This window comes from Acinonyx jubatus, chromosome X (assembly GCF_027475565.1).
Source record: "Acinonyx jubatus isolate Ajub_Pintada_27869175 chromosome X, VMU_Ajub_asm_v1.0, whole genome shotgun sequence".
Lineage (NCBI taxonomy): Eukaryota > Metazoa > Chordata > Mammalia > Carnivora > Felidae > Acinonyx > Acinonyx jubatus.
In genome coordinates this window covers 51,993,940-52,020,638 of record NC_069389.1, presented here as the reverse complement: position 1 = coordinate 52,020,638, position 26,699 = coordinate 51,993,940, and the positions used below count along the sequence as shown (strand labels likewise).

At 37.1% G+C, this 26,699-nt stretch overlaps 1 protein-coding gene across 6 annotated transcripts in view; it reads right to left on the bottom strand.

Moving 5' to 3' along the window:
• The window catches only part of HEPH (hephaestin), a 79,907-nt gene that overhangs the window by 48,385 nt on the left and 4,823 nt on the right, over window positions 1-26,699 (bottom strand). For 3 of the 6 annotated variants that reach the window (XM_053202405.1, XM_053202401.1, XM_015080504.3), the window contains 9 exons: window positions 22,471-22,673; window positions 20,214-20,458; window positions 15,933-16,145; window positions 14,614-14,796; window positions 13,260-13,514; window positions 11,186-11,354; window positions 9,833-9,969; window positions 4,215-4,346; window positions 224-435 (listed from right to left, as the gene is read on the bottom strand). In XM_053202405.1, the coding sequence (XP_053058380.1) occupies window positions 224-435; window positions 4,215-4,346; window positions 9,833-9,969; window positions 11,186-11,354; window positions 13,260-13,514; window positions 14,614-14,796; window positions 15,933-16,145; window positions 20,214-20,458; window positions 22,471-22,673 (1,749 nt within the window). Of the gene's footprint in view, window positions 1-223; window positions 436-4,214; window positions 4,347-9,832; window positions 9,970-11,185; window positions 11,355-13,259; window positions 13,515-14,613; window positions 14,797-15,932; window positions 16,146-20,213; window positions 20,459-22,470; window positions 22,677-26,699 lie in introns of all 6 variants that reach the window. The other 3 variants (XM_053202402.1, XM_053202403.1, XM_053202404.1) reach the window with 3 other exon arrangements.

Genomic DNA, 26,699 nt, shown 5'->3' with positions numbered 1-26,699 from the left:
AGGATAAAGAATAGAAAGGAATAGAAACTAAGAAAGATATTTGTGAATGAAAGAATACCATGCAAAATAGCATGAGGTCACCAAGTATCCATTTCTGATTAAATAGCTTGGTTATTTTTTCCATTCCCTTATCTCTAGAACACATTCCATTTTTAACTCCTATTTAACAACATAGCCTTGTTTTCTTCCCAGCAGGCTTTCCATCCATAAACCTTGGCAATACCTGTTTACCATCTGCATTCAAGGCACCAGCCTTGCACACCAATAGGGGCCCCACCAGACCGGAATTCGTATCTCTTATGGGATCTGCAGCAGAGAAGTACATCCAGGTGAGACAGGCAGGATCCTGAGCAGCAGGGCCAGCGTGAGAGGGGACTGTCCAGCGATATGTTACTTTCTCAAAGGGCTTGGCCACCAAGCCAAGGTTGGATGAGCCTGCAGGGAAAAATATGACTAATTATCATATTTGCTACAGTGAGAATCAACAGCTCCAAAGAGTGTGGTTAATATTATAAACCACAAGGTATTTTTGAGCAGCAGCAATATACAATATAGAATATTAAAAAGAATCCTTGGTAGGAGTGAAGAGACCAAAGTTAGTTTCTGGTTCTGTTAATGGTTGTTATGCAAACTGGGGAAATTTAAACTTTGCCAAGTTACAGTTTTCTAAACTCATAGGACTGAAGGATTAAAAGGGCCTTTAAAACTTATTTGGCCTCTTTGGTTAGGTTTATTCCTAGGTGTCTTTTGTTTTTTGGTGCAATTGTAAATAAGATCAATTCCTTGATTTCTTTCTGCTGTTTCATTATTGGTGTATAGAAATGCAACCAATTTATGTAGGTTGGTTTTACATCCTGTGTCTTTGCTGAACTCACGTATCAGTTGTAGCAGTTTTTTGGTGGAGTCTTTCAAATTTTCCATGTAAAGTGTCATGCCATCTATGAAGAATGAAAGTTTGATTTCTGTATGCTGAAAACCATAGAAAATTTATGAATAAAATTGGGGAAGACACAAACAAATGGAAAAACATTCCATCCTCATGGATTGGAAGAATAAATATTGCTAAAATGTTGATACTACCCAAATCAATCTATACATTCAATACAATTGCTATCAAAATAACATTAGCATTATTTACAGAGCTAGAACAAGCAGTCTTAAAATTTGTATGGAACCAGAAAAGATCCCAAATACCCAAAGTAATGTTGAAAAAGGAAACCACAACTGGAAGCATCAGAATTCCAGACTTCAAGCTTCATTACAAGGCTGTATTAATTAAGACAGTATGGGACTGGCACAAAAGCAGATATGTAGATCAGTGGATCATAACAGAGAACCCAGAAATGGACTGACAAATCTATGGCTAACTAATCTTTGACAAAGCAGAAAAGAGTATCCAATGGAAAAAAGACAGAATCTTCAGGCAATAGTGTTGGGAAAACTGGACAGCGACATGCAAAAGAATGAACCTGGAACACTTTCTTACAGCATACACAAAAATAAATTCAAAATGGATGAAAGACCTAAATGTGAGACATTAAACCATCAAAGCCCTACAGAAGAAAACAGGCAGCAACTTCTTTGACCATGGCCACAGGAAATTCTTCCTAGACATGTCTCCAGAGACAAGAGAAATAAAATGAACTATTGGAACCTCATCAAGATAAAAGTCTTCTGCATAACAAGGGAACAATAAACAAAACTAAAAAGCAACCAACAGAATGGGAGAAGATTTTGCAAATGATATATCAGAAAAAGGGTTAGTACCCAAAATCCATAAATAATTTATCAAACTCAATACTCAATAAACAAATAATCCAGTGAAGAAATGGACAGAAGACATGAATAGACACTTTTCCAAAGAAGACATCCAGATGCCTAACAGACACATGAAAAGATGCTCAATATCACTCATCATCAGGGACATACAAATTAAAGTCATAAAGAGATACCATCTCACACCTGTCAGAGTGGCTAAAATTAACAACTCAGGAAACAGCAGATGTTGGTGAGGATGCAGAGAAAGGGGAACTCTTTTGGACTGTTGGTAGGAATGCAAACTGGTGCAGCCACTCTGGAAAACGGTATGAAGTTTCCTCAAAAAATTAAAAATAGAACTACGCTATGACCCAGCCATTACACTACTAGGTATTTATCCAAAGGATACAAAAATGCAAATTCGAAGAGGCATATGCACTTCAACGTTTATAGCAGCACTATCAACAATACAAAGTTACTGAAAGTGCCCAAATATCCTTTGACTGATAAATGGATAAAGAAAATGTTGCATGGGAGCATTTGGTGGCCCAGTTGGTTAAGCATCCAACTTCAGCTCAGGTCATGATCTCGTGGTTTGTGAGTTTGAGCCCTATATTGGGATCTGTGCTAATAGCTCAGAGACTGGAGCCTGCTTTGGATTCTGTGTTTCCCTCTTTCTCTGCCCCTCCCTCACTCACACTCTATCTCTTTCTCAAATATAAACTTCAAAACAATATAAAAAAGTAGGCAGATGTGGTTATATATATATATATATATATATAGTCACTTATTTATCCATTCACCTATTGATAGGCACTTCGTCTTCTTCCATAGTTTGGCTATTGTAAATAATGCTGCTATAAACATAAGGGTGTGTGTATCCCTTTAAATTAGTGTTTTGGGGAATTTTTAAAGTTTTTATTATTTAAAGTTTAGTTCACTAAAATACAGTGTAATATTAATTTCAGGTGTACCATATAGTGATTCACCACTTCCATACAACACTCAGTGCTCATCACAATAAGTGCACTCCTTAGTCCCCATCATCTGTTTCACCCATCCCACATCCACCTTCCCTCCAGCAACCAATAATTTGGTCGTTTCCACTGTGGTCAGGAACAAGATAATGATGTTCACTCTTACCAATGTTATTTAACATTGTACTGGAAGTCCTAGCCACAACCAGACAACAAAAGAAATTTAAAAAAAATCAAAATCACCAAGGAAGAAGAAAAACTTTAAATATTTGCAGATGACATGATATCCAATGTAGTGTTTTTTGTATTTTGTGGGTGTATACCCAATATGAAATTAATGGATCATAGAGTAGTTCTAATTTTCACTTTTTGAAAAACCTCCATACTGTTTTCCATAGTGGCTGCACCAGTTTGCATTCCAACCAACAGTGTAAGAGGGTTCTCGTTTCTCCACATTCTCACCAACACCTGTTGTTTCTTGTGTTTTTGATTTTTGTCATTCTGACAGGCATGAGGTGATATCTTATTGTAGTTTGATTTGCATTTCCCTAATGATGAGTTGTGTTGAGCATCTTTTCATGTGTCTGTTGGCCTTCTGGATGTCTTATTTGGAGAAATGTCTGTTCATATCTTCTGTCCATTTTTAATTGAATTATTTATTTTTTTGAGTGTTGAGTTGTATGAGTTCTTTATATATTTAAGATACTAACCTTAAAGGCCATATATGAAAAACCTACAGAGAACATAATACTCAATTGGTGAAAACTGACAGCTTTCCCCCTAAAGTAAGAAACAAGGAAAGGATGTCCACTCACTACTTTCATTCAACATAGTACTGGAATTTCTAGCCACAGCAATTAGACAACAAAAAGAAATAAAAAGCACCCAAATTGGTAATAAAGAAGTAAAACTCTCACTGTTTGCAGATGACATGATACTATCTAAAGAAAACCCTAAAGATTCCACAAAAAAAGATACTGGCAATGGCAAATTAATTCAGTAAAGTCCAGGTTACACAAATTAAATGTGCAGAAATCTACTGCATTTCTATACACTAATAATGATATAGCAGAAAAAAATTAAGAAATAATCCCATTTACAATTGCACCAAAATAAGAACCTAGAAATCAACCTAACCAAAGAAGTGAAAGACCTGTACTCTGAAAACTATAAAACACTGATGAAAGAAACTGAAGACAAAACAAAGAAATTGAAAGACATTCCATGCTCATGGATGGGAAAAACAAATATCATTGAAATGTCAATCATATTGAAATATATATGTGAAATATATTTGAAAGAATATGTCTCTTTTTTAGCCCAGCTCTGCTTCACTGTAATATCATGCATGCATTCAGCAATATCCATGCAAGGCAATTAATTCTGTCTCTTCCCTCATTTCCTCCCCTATTTATTTGTCCTCAGGAGCTACTTGATATTTACTGCAGCCCACATCAGTTGGAAACCCTGCTTGCTCACCATTATTGTACACTGTTCCTTCGTAATCTTTCTCATAAAAGACTCCATGAGGCTGTATGCTGAATGGCTGGGAAGCACGGTTGTAAAAGATCACCTGGATGGTGTCACCCACCTCAGCCCGGATCACTGGTCCTGGAAGATGGAAAGGAGAGACAATGGGAATGAAAACAGAGATGACCAGGGAGGATGGAAACAAAATAAGAGGGAGGGAAAGAAAAAGGAAGTGAAAAAGATAATCCCTCCCTGTGTAATAATAAAAATAATCCCTTATAAGTGTGTTGCAATTGACAGCTATAAAAAACTTCTTTTTTAAATTCATTATCTCATTTGGATCTTCAAACATTATATTGGGGATATTTTTATTTCACAAATGTGGAAACTGCAGCTCAGAGAGGTTGAATTGATGTTCCCAAATTCAAATAACTGATTAGAAACAGATCATGACTTAAAGCCAAGTCTTTCACCCACCCCCACTGTCAGGTTCAATCCCATTTGCCTTACGTTTATTGCCCCAATTCCCATAGCTGCATTTCCTAGTAAGATACATCTAACTATCTGATCTTGCCTCAAGCCTAAACCAATTCTGAGCATATAAAATTATTATATCCTCTATCCAGGTCCTGAACTAGGTAGTTGAGCCATGATTCATGGAGCCTTTTTTGTTCCACTATTCACCACCTCTAACTTAGCTCAGTCATCTTTGAGATTAACCAGAAGTACCAAGACAATACCCTGAGCATTTGTGCAGGCTTAAACCCTAGTTCAGTGTTTCTGGTTTGTTTTCTACTCACTTTCCACACCTAATGCTGCACCTATGATCCAAGAATCAAATGAAAATGAAAACACAACATAGCAAAATGTGATGCCATGGAAAATGTGCTAAGGGAGACCTTTATAACTATAAATATTTACATTGAGAAAACATCTCAAATCAACAACTTACTTTACAAATTAAAGAATTAGGAAAAGAAAACAAACTAAATCCAAAAATAGAAGAAGGAAGAAACTGATAAAGACTAGATCAGAGATAAATAAGATATAGAAAAGAAAAACAATAAAGAAAATCAATGAAACCAAAAGTTGGTTCTCTGAAAAGACCAACAAAATTGACTAACTGTCATAGATATGGATTAAGAGAAAATAGGTAAGACTCAAATTACTAAAATAAGAAATAAAAGTGAAGACTTTATTACCAATTCTACAGAAATAAAAAATATTGTAAGATAGTACTATGAATGATTGTACACTGAAAAATTGGGTAACCTACATGAAATGGAAAAAGTCCTAGAACAGAAAACCTACCAAGACTAAAGCATAAAGAAATAGAAAGTCTGAATAGAATTGTAACTAGCAAGGGTATTTTCTTCTTTATTTTTATTTTTACTTTAACTTCAGTGTAGTTAACATACAGTGTTATATTAGCTTCAGGTGTATAATATAATGATTCAACACTTCAATACAACATCTGGTGCTCATTACAAGTGCCCTCCTTAATCCCCACCACCTATTTCACCCATCCCCCCCACGCACCTCCCCTCTGGTAACCAACAGTTTTTTCTTTATAGTTAAGAGTCTATTTCTTGTTTTGCTTCTTTATTTCTTTCTCTCTCTCTCTTTGTTTTCCTTTGCTCATTTGTTTTGTTACTTAAATTACACATAGAAGTCAAATCATATGGTATTTATCTTTCTCTGACTGACATTTTTCATTTAGCATTATACTCTCTAGCACCATCCATGTTGGTGCAAATTGCAAGCTTTCATTATTTTTTATGGCTGAATTATATATAAAGAAGATATATGTGTGTGTGTATATATATATATATGTGTATATATATATACATATATATATGTATATAGATAGATGTATATCTATATCTATCTATCTATATATCTTCTTATATCAGTGGACACTTGGGCTGCTTCCATAATCTGCTTATTGTAAGTAATGCTTCTATAAACATACAGATGGTTGTATCCCTTTGGTTTAGCATTGTATTTTGATTTAGTGTTTGTATTTTGGGGGTAGATATGCAGTAGTGTGATTACTGGATTCTAGGGTAGTTCTATTTTTAACTTTTTATGGAACCTCCATACTGTTTTCCAAAGTGGGTTCACCACTTTGCATTCCCACCAACTGTGCAAAAGGGATCTCTTCTCTCCAAATTCTTGTCAACACTTGTTGTTTCTTGTGTTTTTGATTTTAGCTACTCTGACAGGTGTGAGGGGATACCTCATTGTAGTTTGGACTTGTATTTCCCTAATGATGAGTAATGTTGAGCATCTTATCATGTGTCTGTTGGGTATCTCAACGTCCTCATTGGAGAAATGTCTGTTCATTTATTCTGCCCATGGTTAATTGGATTATTTGTTTTTGAGTGTTGAGTTGTGTAACTTCTTTATATATTTTAGATACTAATTCCTTATTGGATAATAATTTGCAAATATTAGGTTGATAATTTGCAAATAGGGTAGGATGCCCTTTAGCTTTGTTGACTGTTTCCTTCACTGTGCAGAAGCTTTCTTATTTTTATGTTGTCCCAATAGTTTATTTAGCTTTATATCCCTTGCCTTAGTATACATATCTAGAAAAAGGTTGATACCGCCAATGTCAGAGACATTTATGCTTGTGCTCTCTTCTAGGATTTTTATGATTTCAGGTCTCACATTTAGGTCTTTAATCCATTTTGAATTTATTTTTGTGTATAGTGTAAGAAAGTGGTGCAGTTCCATTATTTTGCATGTAGCTGACCAGTTTTGCCAATATTTGTTGAAGAGACCTTTTCTGTGGGAACAGTCTTTTAAACATATAATGCTGAGAAAACTGGATTTCCACATGCAAAACAATAAAGTGGGACTTCTATTTAATACCTCATTACCATATATAAAAATTAACTCAAAATATATTCAAGGCGTAAATTTAAGATCTAAAACTATACAACTCTGGTAAGAAAACATATGGTGAAATCTTTCCAACATTTGCTTTGCTAATGATTTCTTAGATATGACACAAGAAGCATAGGTAATAAGAGAAAAAAATAAACATAATGAATTTCAGTATTTTTTAAACTGTGCATCAAAATACACTATAAACAGAGTTAAAAACCACCCACAGAATGGGAAAAAAATATTTGCAATTCCTAAGTCTGATAGGAGATTAATATCAATAATGCATATGGAACTCCTAAAAATCAACAACAAAAAATAAAAAAAACTCAATTAAAAATGGGCAAGTGACTTAAATAGACTTTTCTCCAGTGAATACACAAAGGACCCTGAAGCCAAGACTACCCTGTATGTCAACTAACTTGAATTTAAATTAAAAAATGTACAAATGACCAATAGGAACATGGAAGGATATTCAACATCACCAATTATTAGGGAAATGATAATCAAAAATACAATGGGATACCTCCTCATACCTCTTAGGATGGTTACTATCAAAACAAAAACAATACAGTACAAAACAAAACAAAAGAGAAAACAAGCATTGGCAAGGATGTGGAGAAATTGGAACCCTTGTGCACTGTTGGTGGAAATACAAAATGTTACAGCCACTATGGAAAAGAGTACGGTGGTTCCTTAGAAAATTAAAAAAAAATAAATTTACCGTATTATACAGCATTTCCACTTCTGTGCACATAACAAAATGTATCCAAAGCATGTCTCAAAGAGATATTGTACACCCATATTCATAGTAGCATTATTCTCGATAGCCAAAATGTGGATGCAACCAAAGTGTCCACTGATAGATGAATGGATAAACAAAATATAATATACACATACAATGAAATATTATTAAACCACGAAAAAGAATGAAATCTTGTGATGTGCACTAACTTGGATGAAGCTAGAGAGTATAATGTGAAATTAGTCAGCCAGAGAACAATAAATACCATACAATATCCATCATATGTGGAATTTAAGAAACAAAACAAAGGAACAAAGGAAAAAAAAGAGAGAGATAGACAAACCAAGAAATAGATTCTTAACTATAAAAAAACAAACTGACTATTTACCAGGGGCAAGGGACATGGGTGTATGGGGTAAATAGGTGGTGAGGATTAAGGTGTGCACTTGTCATGATGAGCACTGGGTGTTATATGCAGTTGAATCACTGTATCATACACCTGAAACAAATATAACACTGTATGTTAACTATAAGAGAATTAAAATTTTTAAATTTAATAAAAAATAAAGACATGAGAATGATAGATGACAAGAAAAAAAGGAAGGAAATTCTGCAATATGCTGCAATGTGGATCAAACTTGAGGCATTATGCTAAGTGAAATATGCTGGTCATGGACAGACAAATACTGCATGATTCCTCTTATATGAGGCACTTTGAGTAGTTAAAATCATAGAGACAGAAAGTACAACAGTTGTCAGGAACTAGGGAGAAGGAAGAATGGGAAGTTATTGTTTAATGGGTGTAAAGTTTCAGTTTCATAAGATGAAAAGATTTATGAAGATGGATATTGGTGATTACACAACACTATGAAATGTATTTAATGCCGTTGAAGTGTACACTTAAAATGGTTAAGATGTTAAATTTTATGCTATATGTATGTTTTCCCAATAAAAATGTTGAACAAAGAAGACTAAAACTCATACTGGACACCAGCTAATGATAGCTTCTTAATACTCAGGGCCCACCTTCTTTCCCAAAGTGGCTTTCTGCTCCTTGTATCTTCCTGTCCAGCAGATGTAATACCTGTTGTCTATGTTCATATTTCCTAGAATCAACTGACACACACTTAACCCCAGAACATGGCCAATTCCATTACTTTCATTACAAAAGTTTTCTTCTATCCAATCTATTTTACTTCCTGGCTCTACCAAGTGGCTAAACCACACCCAACTTTGCTATATCTGTGCTTTACAGAATATTATTCTTCTGGATGCCTTATCCAGGATCAGGCTTTAAACCTTGTACTATATCCCTCACCATAGCAAGCATGTCTGCATGCCATGCCAGTCTGTTCCTGGTCTCATATTGCCAGGAACCTGAACAGTCTTACTGCCTTGTATATCCCTTCAGAAATACACCTAGAGAAGCACTTCTAAAAGTGTAATCTGGGGACGCTTGGGTGGCTCAGTCAGTTAGGCATCCAACTTCAACTCAGGTCATGATCTTGCAGCTCGTGGGTTCAAGCCCCATGTTGGGTTCTGTGCTGACAGCTCGGAGTCTGGACCCTACTTCAGATTCTGTGTCTCCCTCTCTCTCTGCCCCCCCCCCAAGAATAAACAAATGTTAAAAAAAATTAAAGTGTAATCTGTATAACAGTGTTACCAGAAGATGTTCACTAATAAAAAGTTCAGGAATTAAGTATGATGAATTCTATATATTCTTCACATTTTGAATATTTTAGATGAACAAAAATAAATACAAGTTTATGAGAAGTCCTGCAGCAAACACTATTTGACCACGTTTAACCTAGTGTTTTGCAAACACATTCAGACTTGTAGCCTTTTTTTCACCAGATATTCATCCCTCAGGACTCAGTTTGGGAGATGCTTGTTTCAAGTGTACCTCTGAGGTGCCCCAGGTTCCAGTGTCTAAGTCCTCACCAGTTCTCAGGTTCCAGTAAATGAATTTCATATGTTAAGAATTCCTCACCCAGGATTCCAAGATGCGTATTTTCCTCTATCTGCACCTTTTCCTGGAATGTCTCATCTTGGAAGGCTTCATATCGGACTTTCCAGTAAGTGCCCCCAATTCGACTGGAGCTCTTCTGGAAGAATTTATCTGAGCCACTGGATATAAAGAGGTAAATGTCATATGATTTAATTATGTATTATATAGGTCCCCATCTCATCCTTGGTCTCATTAAGTTATGGGTATTTATGTTTAGTAAGAACCTCAGGGATAACCCAGGTTAAATTCCACACAGTGAAGTTATATCCTTTGATGACACCACTAATTAATGATATATAGCTTCTGCCTGCTTGAGTCTTTCAAAGGTCAGGGGACTTATTTTCAGAGAAAACAATCCTTCTTGCTATTGGAGTTTTAATGGCTGGGATTCTTTATAGTAGGCTGAAATCTTACCTTAGCAAGTTCCAGACAATGGGAAAAGTTCTGCCCTCTTAAGTTACATAGCCTTATACATGTCCTAATTATCCTCATGTATTCAAGATCCTTTCTCACCTTAATAAAAAATATTCTTAACTTAAAAATGAAAGCCAACAAACTTAGCAAGCACAGTTTGAGATTCTAGAAGCTATGCTGAGATCCAAGTTCCTACTTTTTTATGGTTTCTGCAGATTCATTCCATTATTCCTCACTAGAAGAATAAACACGACAGGTGCCCTAGAATATTCCACCCAAAACTCTCCTAGTCATTTACTAAGTACCTCTTCTGTAAAAGATCTGGAATCACTGATAGCCCAGTGAGTCAGTATAAGTTAAGGCCTAACAACTGAATAGGGAACTAACCTTCTGCTCTATTTTCCCTACATGATTCATGGGTGAGGTAGGAGAATTTGGAGAAGTTCTTCCAAAAGGGTGAGAATGGAATGGCTACAAGGTGGGTTTCTCCCACTCTTCCTACATTTCTCACAGTGCTTTTTACACTCCTTTTCAATTGCCTCCTTCAGGCTGTAGAAAAGAAAGGAAGGGACCATGAGGTAAACAATGAGTCAAATAAAGAAGAATTGGATAAATGCCATTTCAACTGTTCTGGTTTCTTTTGAGTTTTATTTTCTGAATGTGGCCTGGAATCATAACAGGAGCAATCCCAAACTCTACTTGGATCCTTTGCTGAGAATATGACATAACCCTACAAAAATCTTTGTAGCTTCCCAAGAGCAAACTCTCTAAGGGACCACAAGAATTTGGCTAACAGTTGTGTCATGTAATTCCAGCCAGACAATGATTGTAATGTCTAAGTGAAGTGAAAGATTTCTGAGAGGGTGTAATAGGTGGTGGGCTGGTCCCAGGAGCTGGGGGAGGAAGCCCACTGCCTCTTACCTGCCTGGCTCCTTCAAATTCTTCCCAGTACTCCCATCATGCCCCATCGGGCCATAGTCCCATAGAATCTCACGGGCCTCAATGAAGTACTGCCGGACTTTGCCTGTGAGTTGGTTCATGGGAGGAGTCATGGAGCAAGACTTGACCTGGTAGAGTGCTTGCATGCCATCTGGAGGAAGGACATAATGGCTGGATCCATTCTACCCAACAGGTCATATACCCAGATGACCCACCTTCCTCCTTCTCCTGTTACCCCCCCCCCCTTCACTATGCCACTTTCTTTTACTCCTTAACAGCATGACTGGGAGAAAGGGAGCATTCCATGTGGGAATTCCATGTGGGAATTCAAGTACCTTCACTTGCTCACCACCACTTGTTTGTTTACTAGATCACATTCTTCCTTCTTCAAAAGGCTTACATTGTAGCAACATCACAGAGTTTGAAGTCAGAAATACCTGAGTTCAAATCTAATCCTTATCACTCGCTATATGACCTTAGGCCAGTCACTTCCTAGATCTGAGTTTTAACCCCTGTTTTGTAAATGAGGAGAATAGGGAAATCTACCACTGGGCTGGCAGGAGCATCACATTTTTTTTAAAAAGAGGAGTAAGAAGAAAAAGGGAAGTAAGTTACATGTAAACTGGAAAGTTCCCAAAATAATGGAACTTCTTCTATACATAGAGATGAAGCTGCAGACTTGGGAATGTCAGGAAAATTCAAATTCTAAATAATCATAATAATAATGTTTATTTATTCTTGAGAGAGAGAGAGAGAGAGGGACAGACGGAACATGAGCAGGGGAGGGGCAGAGAGAGAGGGAGACACAGAATCTGAAGCAGGCTCCAGGTTCTGAGCTGTCAGCACAGAGCCTGATGCGGGGCTCAAACTCACAAACCGTGAGGTCATGACCTGAGCTGAAGTCAGATGCCTAACCAACTGAGCCACCCAGGCACCCCAGGAAAATTTGAATTCTAAATAGTATCTCCAAATGTGCAAGAATTTACATTGAGGTATGCATAGTAATAACGGATAATAATACCTTATGTTACCTTTACATATGTTACCTCCTTCAATCCTCATATGATTATGAGGATTAAAAGTCTTGTGAAACAGACTTTTAATGTGCCCTTTTGCAGATGAAGAAAACTAAGGATCAGAGAGGTTAAGAAACTTGCCCAAGATTACACAGCTAGTCAATGGTGAAACTGAGATTTATAATCCTATCTTTTAACTGCAAATTGGAATGTTTATTTTCTTCTCTCAGAGAAGTTACCTGAGCTCAACCAAAGTTAATTAAACAACTGGTAGAACCAAGATTTGAGTTCAGGCTTTTCTGGCTGGCTCATATTACCTTCCTGAGATCCACCTAATTTATCATATATCAAATAATGCTAGAAAGTGTGAGCTCAATATTATACTATATGTTACCTAACTAGAATTTAAATAAAAATTTTAAAGAAAAAAAAAAAGAAAGAAAGAGCTAGCAATGATCTTAGACAGTATGTAGACTAACAAATTTTATAGGTGTGGAAAATGAGGTCTATATATGGGAAAACACTTTTCCAAAGTCATACAGTGAGTTTTTCACAGAGGTGAGACAATATCTCAAACCTTCTAATCACTCATCTAGTGCTCTTTTCATTGTCTCATATATTCTCCCTCTCCTTTGATGCTCCTCAATGCACTATGTCATTACTTCAACAATGTTCTCTCTGAAAACCAAATCTTCTACCCCTATAACTGTTGGTTCCCAACTAGAGCATCACTACTTGCTCACAGTACTCTATGATCTCCTGAAGAAGCCTTACTCTTCTTTACTCTCTCCTTCATTCCCTGTTCAATAAGCTGCAAATTGCTCCAGATCTTAATTCCTTCGAATTCCGAGCAAAGAGGACACCAAGTTAACTGCTGAGCTAGGGAAAGTCCTGGCTAGGTCCCAGAATTCTAGTCCAGTATTTCATTCTTTATACCTAGCTGTCCCACCTGAAAGACCTATCTTATGGCTCCAGACACCTGATGACCATTAATGCCATCTCCCTTCTATACTTCAAGGGTCAGAGTTGCTTAATCTCACCTCGCAAGTGACTATTCACTTGACAGCTAATCAACCAGGTGCCAGGTTCCTGAGGCACCATCTCAGCAGTCACAAAGGTGGCTGGAAAGATGTGAGCCACATCAGTGCGGTGGCCCCGGATGGTTAGTATTTGTCCATGGAAGAAAGCTGTGTGGACATCTACTTCATTGCCCATGCCAAACAAGTGCCAGGCCACACGCTTCTGTGCACACATGCTTAGATCTGGTAAGTTACCAAAAACAAAGCCATTGATTGCTGCAAATAAAAATCCAAATAAAATATCAGAGTTAGGAAAATACAGCCTGATGGGAGAAGGTTTGCCATCTGACAATAATAATAGATAACATTTAAATAAATTTTTAAAAAGTAGACTATGTTGACCATATGCTTTATTTCATTTAAAACCTTACAAACACTCCTGGGAAATAAGCAGATATTGTTGCTCTCAAACAAACAACGAGAAAACCAAGGCTCAGAGAAATAAAGTTACTTCTCTGCCAAAGCCACAGAGCTATTAAGTGATAGAACCAAGATTCCAACCCAGAAATCTGAAGAAGTTTTCTAAAGAATGGGGTTTATTTTGCAAGCTAATCTTTCATTCCAGGCCAATTTCCTTTGGAAATTTCCACAGGACAATTTTCAAGTTAACTAATTACCATGGTTATCAAAAGCAATTGGTGTAACACTAAAGATAAATTTGAACTGTGCAAGCCATCCCTACATCTTCCATCTGAGTTTTCACCTCCCCTTGGAATTGTCTGGCTTTGAGAAGAAATAAATCCCTTTCTTAATTAAACAAAAATAAAATCAAATTGTTTCTATTACTAAAATAAGTTATCTGCTCATGACTCAGGGCTTTTGTGTCTTTAGTTTGTTTTGGATTAATTAAGATGATCAACTCCCTCATTGCCAACCATTTCCCCCCACAAAGTGGGTAATTCTTCTAACCTTTTTAGGACAAAGAAATGTTGACTAATTATATCAGTGGGCAACCCTCACCCTGAGTGACTGAGCATATAGTACTTGACTTTAGAATTGATAACCTAGGCCATTCCACATTAGAAGGCAGGGCATCTAATGGCAAAAGCACAGACTGTGCAGTCAGACAGATAAGGGTTAGAATTTTAGCTGTGCAGTTTATCTGTTAGCTGGATAACAGCTGACAGATCTGTTAGCTGTGATCCTGGATCCTCAGTTTCCTTATAGGTAAAACAGAGAAAAGATACCTACTATTTTAAGTTCTTGTGAAGTTAAAAAGAACCAAATATGTGAAAGTACCCACCAAATGCTAGGCCCAGTACAAACTCTCCATCAGTCTTCACTATCATGGTGTGGCCACCCTCTCCCAGCTCACCATGCATCCTATTGCTTTCCTGAAAGGCCTCATCTTCTTTGTCTACTGAGGCAGGGTCTGAGCAGTAAGTGACGATGTTCTCATCAATATGCCAGCTAAGGTTCTCATCTACCACACTGAAGAGCAGGAAGAAATAACTGTCCACATCCTTCCGCTGAGGAGGGGAATTCCCATCCAGGGTTCCTAGAGTGAGAAAGAAAGATGCCCTTGAAAACATCCCTTCCTTAGCAACAGTAACCTGCAAAGGGTACTCATAAGAAATAAATAGCAAGACAGGGTGACTTAAGAGTCTGTTGTCAACAGGAAAACAGATAAGGCCTTTTGCTGATAATTTCTTTTATTTTCCTATTTTTAAATGTTTATTTATTTATTTTTAGACACAGAGAGAGCAAGTGGGGGAGGGGCAGAGAGAAAGAGGAGGGGAGAGAAAGGATCCCAAGAAAGCTCTGTGCTATCAGCACAGAGCCCAACATGGGTCTCAAACTCACAAACCGTGAGATCATGACCTGAGCCGAAATCAAAAATCAGATGCTTAACTGACTGAGCCACCTGGCACCCCTTTTACTGCTAATTTCGATTTCCAAATTTCGATTACCCCAGTTAAACCCAATTCAGCTGAGCCTAGGACTTGAAGGTTAAGCATATAGGATTAATATCCCTCCCACCATCCCTACCTATGCCTTCAACCCAGGGCTTTAATCTGACCATACTTCTGCAACACCCAGGTCTTCTGGGCCTGGCAGTACTTAAACTTATCATATTTCCAACCAAGTTCCAGTTCTCCCCAAATCCTAATGGCTCCACTTTTGATATAAATCACACTTAAACTCTTATTGCACACCTTACTTTTATGTTACTTGACTCTCATCATTACTAATGCAAGGTTTTAAAATGAAGGAAAAAAATAAGAAAACATTATTATTTTTTAAATGTTTATTTATTTTTTTTAGAGAGGGAGAGCTGGGGAGGGGCAGAGAGAGGGAGACACAAAATCTGAAGCAGGCTTTAGGCTCCGAGCTGTCAGCACAGAGCCTGATGCAGCACTTGAACTCACAAACCACAAGATCATGACCTGAGCCAAAGTCAAACACTTAACCAAGTGAGCCACCCAAGTGTCCCAAAAGTTTTTTTAAAAGGTAATGAAATAAAAAAAAATAGTAGAAAGAAAGTTTAGTGTGGTTTATTCCTAATAGTAAATAAAGGTGCTGGATTAACACTCCTTGAGGTTGCTGTTTAATATGTAGGTGATCCAACACACATCACTGCTTCCTGGAAATATCCCACACCACATCTCAGTAGCTCACCCATGGGGTCTGTACCTCTTTTACAAGTGATAAGGGGTCCAATGAGACCAGTAGCAATGTCTCGTGGAGCATCTACATGAGAATGGTAGATCCAGGTGAGGCATGCTGGGTCAGCATCAGTGGGTGCGTGGCCTTCTGGAATGGTCCAGTTGTAAATGTGGCTGCCTCCCGGGGGAACAAAGTCATCAGCTTTTAGCTGACCGGAAGAGCCATCTGGGTATAGGGAGCCTAAAAAATGAAATTGCACATGCCCAATCTCAGGATGAGTGAGAATGAACGTAACAGATATAGAAGCCAAGAGAGGGATGATATATGAGACAGTGGTCCTCACAACCTGAAGAGGGCACCTGTTCAGGTAATATCCACCCAAAGAACCACAGACTTTATATCAACCTCCCAGCACCTGGAGAGGTGCCAGCCATTGGAGAAGGAGCTGTGGCCATGGAAAGTGCTGCACAGCCTGATCCAATAGTATCCTCGTGCAAAACCAATGGCATAGAAGCAAGAAAGAAGACAGAATTCCTGCCCCCACCGCCCTTTCTTCAGGCCCTCTTTGGAAAATAGACAATTACAGAATTTCAATCTAAAGCTAACTGAAGTTCCTCAAAATATTAAAAATAAAACTACCCTATGATTCAGTAATCACACTACTGGGGATCGACCCCAAAGAAGAAGAAGAAAAAGAAAAAAAAAACTGAGAAACTCTTTATCTTTCCTTCTATTCTAAATGACAGCCTTGCTGTATAAAGAATTTTTGGCTGCATATTTTTCTTATTCAGCATGTGAAATATCTCCTGCCACTCCATTCTGGCTTGCCAAGTTTTAGTGGACAAGTCTGATGCTAACCATATATGTGTCTACCCTTGTAGGTTAAGGACATTTGTCTCTAGCTGCTTTCCAAGTTATTTCTTAGTTTTGTATTTTTCAGGTTTCACTCTGATATGTCAAGCTGATGACATGTTTTTGCTGATTTTGAGGGGAGTTCTTTGTGTCTCTTGCACTTGAATGCCTTTTTTCCTTCCCAGATTAGGGAAGTTCTCAGCGATAATTTGTTTGAATAAACCTTCTGCCCCTTTTTTCCTGTTCATCTTCCTCTGGGACTCTTATGATACAGATATTGTTTCATTTAATGGAGTCACTAAGTTCCCTAAGTCTCCCCTCATGATGTAATAGTTTACTTTACCTCTTATTTTCAACTTCATTATTTTCCACAATTTTATCTTCTGTATCACCTATTCTCTCCTCTGCTTCTTCAGTCCTCATTGTGACTAATCCGGTTGGTTTTGCATCTCAGTTATAGAATTTTTATTTCAGCCTCACTAGATTTTAGGTCTTTGATCTATTCAGTAAGGGTTTCTCTGGTGTCTTCTATGCCTTTTTCAAGCCCAGCTAGTAGTCTTATGACAGTTGTTCTAAACTCTTGTTCAGATGTATTGTTTATATCTTTTTTGAGCAACTCCCTGGCTATGATTTCTTCTTGACCTTTCTTTTGGGGAGAATTCCTCTTGTCATTTTGGCTAAGTTTCTGCCTTTTGCATGGTTTAAAAGCGTGTTATGTTTCCTGAAACTGAGAGTACTGCTATATTAAAAAAGGGTCACGTGGCACTTTAAGAAGTATTTCTGGTATATGCTGTGTGCACTCTGCTGTTGTGTTTTGTCTGCTCTTTCCCACTGGTCAGTCCTCTGCTGAGTTTCTCTTTGATTTTAATGGGAAGTGTTTGGACATTTAAGTAGGTGTGCTTTGATTTGATTGTTAAAATAAGACTAGAGGAAAAAATCCTGATTCCCCAAAACAAGAGAAATGGAAAGGGAATTTAAAAAAAAAACAGAGAATTAAAAAAAAAAACTATACAGTCGATTCCAAAGAAAAATAAAGGAAAAAAAATAGTAAAGTAAAAAGAAAAAGAAAATACAAAAAGAAGACTGATCACAAAAAAACAAAAAACAAAACAGAACAGAAATGGAAATGAAACAAACAAGAAACTATGAACCGATTCCAAAAAAAAAAAAAAAAAAAAAGAAAAGAAAAGAAAGAAAAAAAGAAGAAGAAGAAAGAAAAAACAGGAAAAAAATAAGCCTGGACCTATTTCCACCAGAACTGCAGGTGTCATTCTGAAGCACTCAATTTTCAGTATGTTTAGTGCATGTTGGGTGCTGCCTATGCTGGTCTTCTAGAGGAGAGACATTCTGTGCTGGCTTAAAGTCAGTCTTGTTCTAGTAAATATGCAGTTGCCAGGCACAGGGGTGTGGGTTTAGTGTAAATATGTCCTTTCACTGGGGGCTGCTGTGCTGCTCTGAAGTCCCATCCTGTTGGTGTTGGGGGGGAAATGGCACCACCCTAATTTCTTGTTCCCAGACAGGGGATCTTACACCCTGCACTGTTCAGGCAGCAATCACAGAATAACAATATCAGTCAACTTACCCTGCACCACAGCTCTCCTGTGTGCTTTCTTTGGCACATGGCTGGGATTCAAAACTTGAAGTCTTAAAGGACCCAGCACTGTGTGGACCCACCCCCTTCCTCTAGAGTAGAGCAAAAACACTAATTCAAAGGGATACATACACCCCTATGTTTATAGTAGCATTACTTACAATAGTCAAGACATGGAAGCAGCCCAGGTGTGCATCCATTGATGGATGGATAAAGAAGATATGATATCCATCTATCTCTCTATCTATCTATAATATAGATATCTATAGATAGAGTTATGAGTCTGTTTCTTGGTTTCTTCCCCCTCCCTGTTTTATTTCTGTTGCTTATATCTATAATATAGATAAATAGATAGATAGATATAGATATAGATATATAGATATATAGATATAGATATTGATATATAGATATATATGCAATGGAGTATTATTCAGCCATAAAAAGAATGAAATCTTGCCATTTGCAATGATATGAATAGAACTATAGAGTATTATGCTAAGCAAAATCATTCAGTCAGAGAAAGACAAATGCCATGTGATTTCACTCATATTTGGAATTTAAGAAAGAAAACATATAAGCAAAAGAAATAAAATGGGGAGGGGGGAAGAAACCAAGAAACAGACTCATAACTATAAAGAACAAATTGATGGTTATCAGAAGGAAGGTGGGTGGGGGGATGGCTTAAATAAGTGATGGGGATTAAGGAGGGCACTTGTGATGAGTACCAGATGATGTATGGAAGTGTTGAATCACTATATTGTACATCTGAATCTAATATAACATTGAATGTTAACTATATTAGAATTACTTTTTTAAATGAAGCCAACTTAATGATCAGTTGGTCCACTTACCCATTTTACAGAGGAGAAAACTGTGGAAAAATAACTTACCCAAGGTGATACAGGACGTTAGTGGCCCAGTCAAAACCTGATTCCCTTCTACTTCCCTCACTCACTGTTGTGTCATTATCATAGGCCATTGGATGGGGGTTACAGATTAGTAAACTGAACTTCCTCTTAAGAAGAAAACCGGACCTTTCAGAAGACTGTGACACTGTGTTGAGATGAACACTGAATGTTATATTTAAGTGATGAATCACTGGGTTTTACTCCTGAAACCAATACTACACTCTATGTTAACTAACTTGAATTTAAATAAATAAATTAAAATTAAAAATAAATAAATAAATAAACTCATGGGCACAGTACCTGATGCTCACTAAGCTTTTCAAGGGCTTACAGAATTATTTAAGATTCAGAAGAAAGAATGTGTTGTTCAAAATGTTAAGGTAAAATAATGAAATTAGGATTATAAATGCTTACAAAATATAATATGTTAACTAGTCAAGTAAAACCCACCTCAACATATAAGTAAATTAAACATATGTAAATTATGTTAAATGTGGTATATAAGTAAATTAAACATATGTAAATTATATTAAATGTGGTATATGGATGCAAAAAAAAAGAGAAGACTGTGACACTAGAATAACACTCCATTACATTTGAAGCACACTCTTCTCTTCCCAAAGTACAGTCAAATATTTTATGTATATTATGGAGGGCACTTGTTTTGATGAGCACTGGGTATTATATATAAGTGATGAATCACTAGATTCTACTCCTGAAATCAATATTATACCATATTTTAACTAACTATAATTTAAATAAAATTTTGAAAAAATCTTATTCAAGTAATTCTTTATGATAAAAGGTAGATTGAATCTCCATATTATCTACCCTGCCAATTCAGATCAATAAGGAGATTAAATATTATTTTCATTCCCAGCTCCTGTCTCTAAAATGACACTAAAAGAAATGCAGTCTTTGTTGTGGATAGGAGAAAGAAAGGGTGGTCTGATTTACCTTCTGAGTCCTTCTCATAGAAAACACCATGGGGGTGGATTGTGTAAGGACGAGTGGCAAAATTCTTCAGGTGGATAAGGATGACATCTCCCACCTCAGCCTGCAACACTGGCCCCAAGAAGCCCAGCCAAGTAGGCTGGGCTATTTCATCCACATAAGAGCTATCTCTGTATTCCTTGTAGATGGTCTTCTTGTAGCTGCTCCCTATCCGGTTCTTGTCAGATTTTAAGAAGCTGGAAGCTACTCTGGGAAGAAAGAAAAGAATGATGCACAATTTTGCCACAGTCTTTAAACATCTGGAGACCTTTCTCCAGAGGGAGCTGACCAAAAAATGTCTATTTTTGTTTAAAAGAAAATGTGATTGTACTGATCAAAACACAGAAGCTTTAGGTTAGAATCTAACTGTTAGACAATGGGAAGCATTAATTCAACTATATAAAATTGAAATTAGACTATATTAAATTGTTGATATTTGACCACTTTTAAACTACAAAAAAAAAGGCAAATTCACACTTCAACCTAATATATAGTAATGAAGAGACAAGCAATTACGGACTCACTCTTTTTAGGTCATCAACTCCCAATCCATATGACCTGAACTTGAGTCATCTTGCTATATATGAGAGGTCTTCTAGCATAATGGTTAAGATCACAGCTCTGGAGCCAGATGATTCCCATACTGCCCATATTGTCACTTACAAATTTGTGGAACTTTGAGAAAGTTACTTAGCTTTTTTTTAAAGTTTATTTGTTTTTAGATTGAGAGAGAGATAGCAAGTGGGGGAGGGACAGAAAGAGAAGAAGACAGAATCCCAAGTAGGCTCCGCACTGTCAGCACAGAGTCCAATGTAGGGCTCAAACTCATGAACCGTGACATCATGACCTGAGACAAAGTCAAGAGTTGGGCGCTTAACCAACAGTCAATACTGGTGACTAAAAAATTTTAAATACATAAAGAGCTTAAGACGGTGCCTGGAAAATAGTAACAGCTTAATAAATGTTAACTATTATTTCAAAGTATTAGGAATGGAAGATAATAAAGTTATCCCTCAAAGACACCTTTAATAAAAAGACTGTTACTCCAAAACTAGATGGATAGGAAGGTGGTTTTTCAAAAAAAAGATAGCTGCTAGTCTTACTTTAGTTTTTCTTATAGAGTTCTAAGACATTACAATCAACTTTAGAAAACTCTGACACTTTGGGGAGACAAAGTGACTCAAGATCACAAAAGAATCTTTAATACATTTCTTTTTTTTTCCCCAATAGATATTTGTGGAGAATCTTCAAGCCTCTAAGATTAAGAAAGGTTAATCTCAGGAAGTCTGGGTGGCTCAGTTGGTTGAGTGTCTGACTTCGGCTCAAGTCATGATCTCACAGTTTATGGGTTTGAACCCCGTGTTCGACTCTGTGCTGACAGCTCAGAGCCTGGAACCTGCTTCTGATTCTGTGTTTCCCTCTCCCTCTGCCCTCCCCCACTCACACTTGGTCTCTCTCTCTCTCTCTTTTTCTCTCTATCACACACTCTCTGTCTCAAAAATAACCATTAAAAAAGAAAGGTTAATCTTATGGAAACTGTGAAAGGCAGAATTGTGACAAGAGTACCAATTTTGTATTCACTTTACCCAGGCTTAAATTCCAGCTCTTCCATTTACTAGCTGTGGGACTTGGGCAGGTCACTTGATCTTCCTGAATCTCAGTTTTCTCATCTATAATATGAGGATATTCATACTTACGTCCTAGAGTTTTGTGAGAATTAGGTGAGACAAAGTATGTAAATTTCTAGTATGGTGACTGTCATAGATAAAGTGTTACATGGTGATAGCCATTACTGTTAGTTACCTGATTCTGAGGATACCATAATTTTTCAAGTTTTCACATATCTGAAATCAATATAGTTCCACTGACCTATGGTAGCATGGTTCCATCACATACATCTTAGAAATACTGTATATTTTTCACATTTTTTTCTTTTTTGAAAGCATTGTAGATAACATTTTAGAATCAAGAGAATATGGAATTACCTTTAGGACCCTAAAAATGCTGGGACACCTCAGTGTGGAAAAGCAGACTCCATATAGGATGCTGGCACCTGAGTGAACTAACCATCTTACCAGGAAACGTGCCACTGGGTGTATGGCCATGGAGATCAGGAGCTGGCTAACCACACCCTGAAAAACGGTCTTCAAAAGGCTACCTCCTGAGCTCAGTGGTGCCCCCCCCCCACTCCAGCTATAATTGCACAAATGATTAAACATACGTATCATTGTCCAGAGGCTGGTTCATGATGACATTCCTTCCCTTGGGAGCATAGTTCCACTGCACATCCAGGATGCCCAAGTAGTAGACTCGAGTGGCCCCATCAGTCAGTCGGGGCCACAAAGGTTGCAGAAACAACAGAGCCCAGAAGAGATGGCCTGGTTTCATGGCCCACATAACTCTGGGAAACAGGCAAATGAATAGCTGCTGGTATGAAAGAAAGAAAGAAGAAAGAAAGAAAGAAAGAAAGAAAGAAAGAAAGAAAGAAAGAAAGAAAAAAGAAAGAAAGAAAGGAAGAAAGAAAGAAAGAAAACAAAAGGGCTTTGTGTGTGTCTGGAAAACTAAAAAGGCAAGAGCCTCAGGCAAGTGCCTGAGAAAGCAAAAACCAGTTAGCCCAGAATCTCTCTCTCTCTTACCTGATCCCTTTCAGTTCAAGAAACATTCAATAATATCTGTATATTGGACTTTGGAGAGCAAAGTTAAAAGGTCACTTATAGTGATAATTATGTATCACTTCTCTCAGATTAGAAATCTGGATAGAGTTCCTTCAAAAGTATAAAAGTAAGAATGTACTCTGGCCCAAGAATCAGGAAACAGGCACTAGAAACCTGATTTGGCCACTAACTCACTTATTACCTAAGTCAAGTCACCAATTCTTCCTCTGCTTCTTTTTTCATTGTTGTCACTTCCCATCCTCTTTGAATTGTGTTTAAAAACAAATGATAATTAAATGTCCATGAACACTAGAATGAATGACTAAATTGTATTTTATTCATACAATGGAATTCTATATAGCAATAATAATTAACCCACTACAACCTTACATAAAAATATGGATGTCTCTCGCAAATGTAATGTTACAGAAAGAAACAAGACACCAGAAACCAGAGAAAAAGATACATTCTATATGAATTAATTTCTGTGAAGCACAAAATCAGACAAAACTAATCTATGTTGTTAGAAGTCAGGATAATGTTTACCCATTAGGAAGAGAAAAGTGACTAAGAAAAGAAGAGGATAAAAGCTTCTATGTAATGTTATGTATCTTGATCTACACATACTGGTTACATGCGTGTATTCAGTTTGTGAAAATATATTGAGCTATAAACTTGGAAAATATATTGAGCTATAAATTTAGCATTTGTGCACTTTTCTGCATATATGTTATACTTCAAAGAAGTGAAAAATGAAACAAAACAAGTGAGAATATGTGAGGGAAATATTAACTTCTCAGATGAAATGTTCTCTGCTATGCACAAACCCTTTTTATTGGACCAATCCTGAGTCAGAGTGAGAACAAAAACCTCTAGGCTTTCATTCTAGGTTTTCATAGTACATCAGCCAAGATGTTAGACTTGTGGGGGGGGATGCAACATTCAGTCATACCATACACAGCTACAGTCAAACTCAGAAACGCAGACAATAATATAAATACACATAAATAAGCTTATGCAATCTTATCTAAAAGCAGAAATGCACGCACTTGCATCCACACATAAAACCACACTGTCACACAGAGCCTTTGTACTTTAATAATAATAATAATAAATTGATATTTATTGAGTGTGCATAATAAGCCAGACACTATTCCATGTGTTTTATGTAGATTAAATCTTTTTTTAAATTGTTTTAAGTTTATTTTTTTTAAACTTTTTTCTTTAACGTTTATTTATTTTTGAGACAGAGAGAGACAGAGCATGAAAGGGGGAGGGCCAGAGAGAGGGAGACACAGAATCTGAAACAGGCTCCAGGCTCTGAGCTGTCAGCACAGAGCCCGACACGGGGCTCGAACTCACGGACCGCGAGATCATGACCTGAGCCGAAGTTGGCCGCTTAACCAACTGAGCCACCCAGGGCCCCCAAAGTTTATTTATTTTTGACAGAGACAGAATGTGAGCATGAGCTGGGGAGGGGCAGAGAGAGAGGAAGACACAGAATCCGAAGCAGGCTCCAGGCTCCAAGCCATCAGCACAGAGCCCAAAGCAGGGCTCGAACTCACAAACCGCTAGATCATGACCTGGGATGAAGTCGGATGCTTAACTGACTGAGCCACCTAGGCAGCCCATGTAGATTAAATCTTTTAATCCTCACAACCGCACTATGAAACATATGCCATTATTATCCCTACATTATGGAGGAAAAAACTACATAATAGAAGTGTAAAGTAATTTGAACAAGGTCACCTCATTAACAATCAGTTGAGTTGGGCTGTTACCCCAGAAATTATGATTCCATTGTCTATATTCTTAATCACCTTACTATACCACTTTCCACAAAATATACTTGCACACTCACATACATATATACACAGAGAACATGAATATGCCATATCCATAGCCATATCTGGGAAAACCCTGTACATTCTGAAACATGCAATCACATGTAGTTATAATCACTTCTAGAAACAGACATGCATACTCATATTGGAAGGGAGACACTGAATTGATATCATTTATGATTATGATAATAATTATGGAAACTGCCATTTATTGAGAAGTTACTATATACTAAACACCATGTTCAGTGGTTTATATAAATTATTTCACTAAATCCTAGTCCTACACTCATGAGATAGGGACTGTTAATCAAAAAGAGAAAATCAAAAATATGCACAGACTCACATATGGATAGGAAATTCCCAGATATTTATTCTGGCTAGGCCTAGATATTTACCTTGATTAATAAACAGAACAATAGACTTGCCTACAAAATCTCAGGCCCTTCCCCACACAGCAGTGGCCAAAGTGTTTATCCCCAGTCTCCATATGTGATTTGGCAGAAAGCCCTTGATATAGAGGAGGACCTGTTCCTGGATTTTTCTTTCCAAAACCTAGGCCTCCCACTGACCAGTTGGGTAGCCTTTGGTAATATTTAACCATGCTAAACTTTTTTTCCTTACCTATGAAATATATATAATAATATCAACCTTGGAGAAGCAAATTTGAAAACTTACACAAAAGGGCCTCAGTACAATTAGAGTTTGGAACATAACAGAAAGTAACTGCTTGTTTTCTTCTCCTTCTCCCCCCTGGCTATAGTTTTTGTTTGTTTGTTTGTTTGTTTGTTTGTTTGTTTGTTTTATTAATCTGCACTGTCCCCACACACCATATGTTCTATATTTCTACTCTAAGGCAAATCTAAATCCTAACTTCCCCAGAAGGCCCTTTGTAGGCTCTCTATACCAGTGTCCTCTGAAAGACTACTTACTCTCTATTACACCCAATTACATTAAGTCAGACTTTGTATTTTTGTTACCCTTCGGTGAGCTGCCTCATGAACTGTTTTTATTTCCCAAATTTGACTATAAACTCCCTGGAGGTGGACATCATGTCTTAGAAGTCTTTGTGTATCTTTTGCCAAAAATGGTGATGGGGGCTCTGCAGGTATACCATAAACAGCTACTACTAGAGTGTCATAAAGTGACACAAACATACATTTTTCCACTAGTTGACACTAGTTAAAGTTTGCCACTGATTTAAAGAGTGACTTTACACAAGTTACATCACCTTAGTGAGCCTGAGTTTCCCTATCTATAAAATAATAGAGCTGCATTATATAGTTACTACCTTTGTGGGGTCAAAATATTTGAGAATATAATGAAATGCAAATTGCAGAACTACAAAAAATATTTTACATAAAGAGCTCTCAAAAAGTCCTTTTAAGCTCTCACACTCTGCCAATACTCACATTCACTAATGAAACACAGGTGCATTTACATGTGTCTACACATAGTACCACATATGGTCACACAAATTCCTTGGAACACTCAACAGGAAGGGAGTGTCTTAATTCAACAAAAGTCTGGATACAACATAGACCTTGTGTAAGCAAAGATGCCAGCAAAGCTGCTGTGCCTTAAACTCACTTAACTAGAGAGAAAACTGCCCCAGGTAAGAGTTTCACCATTAGAGAAGTACATAATAAATGTGAAAACATTCTATAAATAAGCCAGTACAGATCTTCAGCATACAATGAACAAGCATTAAAAAGTGGTGACTAATGACCAGAAGAGCTAGATAATAAATCCTGGGAGAAAAATGCTACCTAGCATTTGCCTAGCACTTCCCACTATACAGCATGGTTTTTATATCTGCCATCTTGTTAATTCTAAACTTTTGTGAGATAAGGATTGTCTTCCCCATTTTTCATCCAGTGCACAGGGTTTGAAATCAGACTACCTAAACAAAATCCTGGCTCCACTTTTCCAAGCTCTGTGATTTTATAAACTGC